The sequence below is a fragment of the Rhinoderma darwinii genome, chromosome 12 (genome assembly GCF_050947455.1).
Source record: "Rhinoderma darwinii isolate aRhiDar2 chromosome 12, aRhiDar2.hap1, whole genome shotgun sequence".
NCBI classification, from domain to species: domain Eukaryota; kingdom Metazoa; phylum Chordata; class Amphibia; order Anura; family Rhinodermatidae; genus Rhinoderma; species Rhinoderma darwinii.
Window position 1 is genome coordinate 17,183,467 of NC_134698.1, and position 6,950 is coordinate 17,190,416.

Here is a 6,950-nt window from a genome sequence, read left to right on the forward strand (position 1 = left end):
CATTACGTCTGAAAAGAGGTTGTGTGCACATACCCTAAGTGTTCAGTTTCCCTGCAGCACCACCACAGGGGAAATGAAGCATTGCACAGTGCCCATTCGAATTTATGGGTTGTTTGTGTATTACAGAACAGGACAGGTCCTCCAGAGTGAGGGCCGCTTTTGGCAACTGCTCTCCACTTCGGTCAAGAGATGAGGATCCTGAACAGTGGATCCCCTGTAGAACTCAGAATTCCCTAATAAAGTATATCAAAATGGATTTGAAAACAAGACCATGGGACTATCAAAATGCCCTTCAAGCTAGAATCACACATTTAGGTTTTTTAGCTAAAGTCAGGTGTGGATTTAAGGGAAACCGGTCACTAGACTTTGGGGCACTAAGCCACGTCGTTCTATAGCCGGGGTTTAGCGTCCTAAACATACCCCTCTCAAAATGGTCCGTTTTAGAATTTTGTCCAAAAAAATAAGTTAAATTAGAGCATGTGCTGTATGTAAATGACCCGAGAAGGGTCTTCAGAGGAGTCCAATGGCATCCTGCACATGCTCAGGTGAAGCAGAGGGGAGTACACCTGGACCCGACCAGCTGACAAACTAAAGGCCCCTTTACACAGACCAACGATCGGGCAAACGAGCCTTCATATGAACGAGCAGATGCTTATTAATCGGCTTATCGTATCATTTATGCAACAATAAATATCATTGTTGTCGGCAGCACATCTCCGTGTGAACCGGGAGATGCGCCGCTGACACGATGGAAATGCAAAGGGTCGAATGATCATAGTAACGATCGCTCGTACCCCATGACCAACCAGTAACGATCGCTCGTACCCCATGACCAACCATTGCTCCTTGTAAAAAGAGCGCCAATCAATGCGTTGGCTTGTTGATCGGCGCCCGTTTTCATGGCCCATATTGGCCAATGTAGAAAGACCCTGACTGACTAAGTGCAGAACTCTACATTAAACTTAGATTTTTTTTTTAATTAAAGTGGAATACATTTTGGGACAGTTCTGTTTGCTTGGCAGCTCCCACATACGTTAAGCTGGTTACCTAGCAACAGACGCTGCAGACAGCATGTGACTGTGCTGGATCACCATGCCCCTGTGGAGACCAGCGTAGTCACCCACTGTTTTACATAAGCACTGCTAGCAGTACTGACATCAGATTTCCAGAAGATGAACATTGGGAACATGGCTTGTCCAAAGTCAAGAACAGTTAACATAGAATGATAAAATATAGTCGTTGCCAGAGTAAGGCTTCGTTCACATCTGTGTTAGGGCCACGTTCAGGCGTTCCGGTCTGAGCTTTCCGTCAGGGGAACCCATGAACGGAACCCTGACAAACAGAAACGACAGGTTTCCGTTTGCATCACCATTGATTTCAATAGTGACGGATCCGGTGCAAATGGTTTCAGTTTGTCTCCGTTGTGCAAAGGTTCCGTCGTTTTGACAATGAATAGCACAGTAGACTACGGTACGGAACCCTTACACAACAGAGACAAACGGAAACAGTTTGCACCGGAATAGTCACCACTGAAATCAATGGTGATGCAAACGGAAACCTATGGTTTCCGTTTGTTTCAGTCAGGGTTCCGTTCAGAAGTTCCCCTGATGGAAAGTTCAGACGGAACCCATGAATGGGAGCCCTGACGCAGATGTGAACGAAGCCTTACTCTCCCTGCTGAAATTTTTGTTTAAAATAAAAGCCAAAATAAATTGGGTCACATTCTTAACTTTTTACTCCCCCTGTATAGTGAAAGCACGCAACGACGTCTGAACAAAGATTCAACACTAAGGCGGAATTCACACGACAGGGTTTCCCGGCCGGGTGACAGCCGTTCATAAATCGGCCGTCACCCGGCTGCATTAGGAACAATAGACCCCTAATGGGGCTATTCACATGACCGATTTGACGGGCCGGGAAAACCGGGCGTCAAAAAATGGGACATGCCCTATTTTCGGCCGGTTACCCGGCCGCCCGGGCCCCCGTAGGGGTAATACACGGCCATCACCGGAATGTGTCCCGAGTGATGGCCGGGTCTTCCGCCGCTCGCGCACTCTCTCCTCCTCACAGTGCAGAGTGCATGTGAGGAGGAGGAGTGTATCCCATTCAGAAGAAGCGCTGTATGCTGGAGGTAACACTTTGGGGGTACTACTGTAGCGAGGTCCCTGCTCTGCTATGTGCAGGGGTACTGTGTGGCAGGGCTGGGGTGTACAGCAGGTGGAAGGGGGCGCTGTGATGGCTCCCTTCCCAAATCTCCCTGGCCCGGCGAATCAGCCTCCTTTCCGCCCTGACGCTTCTTCAGGCGTCGCTACAGCTGTAGCAGCCATAGCGGCTGCTAGCGGCGACACCTACCATGGCCGATGGCGCCGCTAGCAGCTGCTGCGGCTGCTACTGCTGTAGCTTCGTCCCTGCTCTATGTGCTAGCACCACTTTAGCTCCCTGAAGGAGCGGAATCCCTGTGTGTTCGGGGATTCCGCTCCTGGACAGAGCGCTTGATTCTTGAAGTGGAATCACCGGCCACATGGAGATTCCACTTCAGGAGTTGCCCCTGATGTCCCTATCCAGATATGGACAGAGACATCAAGCGCTCTGTCCAGGGGGACATACAAAAGAATGTTGAAAACTAATGAAGTAAAAGAATGAACATTATTAGTAATGTGAAGATAATATAAAAAAGGGCATAATGATTTTTGGCATGAACAGATGGAGGTGAGGAGAAAATAAACACAAACTCCGTATAAACAGACGTTTTTGGAAATTCCTGTGCTTGATAGACCTGGAATGAACAGTATCTATGTGTAGTTTAATTAGGCATCTGTTGCTATGGAATGTGTGTTCATTCCACTATAAACTGCATTTATATCCTATTGAATCCTATCCAATGTAATGCAGCTGAGGGATCAGACAAAGCTCTCTATACTCTAAGTAAGTGGAAAAAGGTTGACTGGCAATCATGTGACCTTACTGGGTGTGTTTATAGTGGGTTGACCCAAAAAAAACAATTGACAAATGAAATTCATCCGATTAAAAAACGGTCAAGGAATAAAAACTGATGCAAATCTGGTCCAAATCGGCCGGTAAAAACGGCAACACGGCCCGGAACGGATGCAAACCGGCCGATTTTCCCGGCCGACACTCGGACCCTGTCGTGTGAATGAGGCCTAACCCCTTAGTGACCAGCCTATTTTAGGCCCTAATGACCAAGCTATTTTTTTTTCCGTTTTTCTATAGTCGCATTCAAAGAGCTCTAACTTATTTTATTCTTCCGTCGACATAACTGTATGAGGACTTGTTTTTTTGCGGGATTAGTTGTACATTTTAATGGCACCATTTTGGGGTAGATATCATTTTTCTATTAACGATTAACTTTTTTGGGGGGGGATTGAAAAAAAAAACAAAAAAACTGAAATTCCGCCATAGTTCTATGCGTTTTAAATTGACACTGTTCACTGCGCGGCGTAAATAAACACATTACCTTTATTCTATGGGTCGGTACGATTACGGCGATACAACATATGTGGAGGTTTTTTTATGTTTTACCGCTTTGCACAATAAAAACACTTTTGAACTAAAAATATTTATTATTGCATCGTCGATATCCAAGAGCCGTAATATTTTTATTTTTCCGTCAATGTAGTCATACGAGGGCTTGTTTTTGGCGGGACGACAAGTCGTTTTTATTACTACTGTTTTGGGGTACGTGGAACGTATTTATTAACTTTTATTATGACTTTTTGGGGGGCAATGGAATTTTTTATTTTTTTTTACGGCGTTCACCTTGCGGTTTCAATTACATATTAACTTTATTGTTTGGGTCATTACGGTTGCGGCGATGCCATATATGTGTAGTTTTAATTCTTTTTTACACTTTTACTAAATAAAACCACTTTTTATGGGAAAAAAATTGGATTTTTTTACTGTCGTTTTTATTAATCTTTATTTTCACATTTAATTACTTATTTTATTAGTCCCACTAGGGGACTTTACTATACGATCTGTAGATCGCTGCTATAATGCTTTGGTATATTTAGGATAGCAGAGCATTATTGCCTGTCAGTGTAAATCTGATAGGCAATCTATTAGGGCGAGTCCTTATAGGCATATGCCCAGAGCAGACCTGGGGGCCTTTATCAGGCCCCCGGCAGCCATGACACCCCATCGGCAGCTCACAGATAGGTGACAGAGGGAGCTCACTCCCTCTGCAAATGATTTCAACGTCACGGTCAGTAATGACTGCGGCATATAACGGGTTAAACGGCCGCGATCTAAGTAAACTTTGATCGTGGCCGGTGGAGCAGGAGCCCGGCTGTCATCAGATAGCCGAGTCCCGGCTCCAGCCTGCACGGGACACCTCAGCCTAGCCCAAGGCCCCTTAGTGACCGCCGTGAAAAGGCGTATTGGTGGTCACTAAGGGGTTAAAGGGTTCTCCAGTTTCAGTATTTGCGGACATGTCAAAAACCTGTGAACGTGAACTATATGTGGGGGTCCTGGCATTAAAGGGGTTATCCAGGTTATTAAAATTTATGGCCTATCCTTAGGATAGGCCATCAATATTAGATTAGTGGGGGTCCAACTGTTGGCACCCCCGCAGTCACTTCATTGTTTACATGGTTCTCCTCTCCATTTGTACTTGCACGCACGGTTACATTCAAGTAAATCCTACGAGTGCCACAGCCGACGTAAAAAAAAACTAACTATTACAATATAGGAAGGAAGGAAAGAGATCTCTATATATATATATATATATATATATATATATATATCCCTAATTAAAGTCGCATGTACGCCAAAATGGTATCAATAGAAACTGCAGCTCGTCCCGCAAAAAATTAGCTCGCGCATTGACGGAAAAAAAATAAAACAACAATTATCGCTCTCAGAACAGGGCGACAAAACAATTGTCCATTCATTCCAATTAAAAAGGTAATAAATTGCAATTACTGGAACATCCCTTTAAGGGTGGAAAGGTTTCAGAGAACATCCACTAGATATTCCATAAAGCGGTGACTGGTCGTGGTAGGACCTATGATCTTAAGAAACGAGAAGAGCAACACAGAAAAAAAAAAATGGCAGATACAGAAACCGCCACGTGAGCACGCATTACAAAATAAAACTGCGATTTATGGGGGAAAACTTATCAGAACTGTCTGAGGGTGTGTACACACGAATAAAAATATCACACGGCTGAAAATTACAGCCGTTTTTGAAGCTGAAAAAGTTTGAGGCGTTTTTTTTGTAGACGTTCTTGGAGATGCGTTTCCATTGACGATGGAAAAACCGCTCCAAAAACGGTTCAAAAAGTGACATGCTCCTTTTTTACGGGGTGTTTCATTACACGCCGTTTTTTAAAACGCCCCGTCTGAGCGGAAAGCCGTTTTGCCTATTAAATTCAATGGGCAAATGTTTGTAGGCGTTCGGCTACCTTTCTTTCTGGTGCATTTTGAGGCGTTTACGCTGTGAAAAACGCCTCAAAACACTGTGTGAACATGCCCCAACAGTAAAACTATCCTTGTTACCCATAGCAACCAATCAGAGCTAAGCTTTCATTTCTTAAACCGCTCTGGAAAAGCTGAGGTAATTGGTTGCCATGGGCAACGAGAACAGTTGTAGGATAATCATTAGCCGTAAACCACCAGCAGCAGCAGCGACGCGCTCACCTTCCTTGTCCTCCCAACGCTGCAGGTACTGGCTGTTGACGTCCAACGTGACGTAGTTGACGAATCCCTCCTTCCTGACGAACTTACACACAAAGTCCTGCTCGTAGACGCAGTTGAGGAGGAAACAGGACTTGATGAGGTCATCGTGCCCCTCATCTCGCTCCACCAGCGCCAAATTACAGGCCGGCATCCTACAGCAAGCGGACAGACAGTCCCTGAACCGGTCCAGGCTGGGTGACGTGAGGAATGTCGCTCCACTGCTCACCGAGTCATTCAGCTCCAGCACGAAGTTGGGTTTACCCCTGGTAAAATTATCCAGACAGCTCTGCCCATGGAGGTCACAGCCGACCAGCCAAACCGAGGCCACCATGGCCGTGATAGCGAACAGGAGGCGCATCCTGAGGACTAATGGGCTCCTGAGTGGAGTAGAACAGACACCGGCCTCTATAGGGTTAACACCGTACAGTGACGTCTAATACAAGAGATCTGAGAGGAACATGTTCCCTCACAGGAAACCCACAGACGACACGAAGGAGGACGTCTGTTCCGTGTTATTCCGTGTCTATAGGTTCTCAGCTTCCCTATAGCGCCACACAACAGATTTCCAGTCAGGTGAAGCGTTCCTGGTAGATTCCCCGACACGCAGTCGTCGCCCTCTTTGTCCGCGTCCTCTGTAGGTTTCACAAGAAACTGAACAGGGTGTTTCCTATCGCCAGGTATCCACCTTTAACCCCTCACCTGCCAGCTAGGTAGATGGAATACATCTGACGCTTGTAGCCCAATGAGGAGGCGGGAAGTGAAACTGTACACCTGAGTCCCCTCCCCCACCCCATACCTGACTCACAGAGCGGGAAGGTGTGGGGCAGGACAGAGAGAGGGAGAGTGTTTTCTGCTTTATTGCTGCCGTGTTGTCATCTTCCCAGTCATTGCTCGTCAGGCAGGAAGAAACACTAAATGTCAGGCTTATCAGGGGGTTACGTTCATGAACGTCAGGAGGTCCGAAGTGCTGCGTTGCTTTGTGTTCCCTAACGTGGTACAGTATTTAACCCTTTAGTGTCCAGCCAATTTTAGGCCCTAACGATCGAGCTATTTTTTTTTACGTTTTCCATCGTCGTATTGAAAGAGCTACAACTTTTTGGAGGACATGTGACTTTTTGTTCACTTTTTATCACATTTTTTCGAAGGCAGGATTCACAGAAAACAGCAATTCTTGCATTGTTTTTTATTTTATTTTTTACAGTATTCGCCAAGAGGGTTAAATAATGTAATGGCTTTATAGTCGTGGTCGTTACG

At 45.7% G+C, this 6,950-nt stretch overlaps 1 protein-coding gene across 1 annotated transcript in view; it reads right to left on the minus strand.

Annotated features, from left to right (window-relative positions):
- Positions 1–6,486, minus strand: part of SPINT1 (serine peptidase inhibitor, Kunitz type 1) — a 42,454-nt gene extending 35,968 nt beyond the window's left edge. The window contains exon 1 of the mRNA XM_075843304.1: positions 5,658–6,486. Within this exon, the coding sequence (XP_075699419.1) occupies positions 5,658–6,054 (397 nt within the window). The 5' untranslated portion in view covers positions 6,055–6,486. The remainder of the gene's footprint in view (positions 1–5,657) is intronic.
- Between the last annotated feature and the right edge of the window lie 464 nt (positions 6,487–6,950).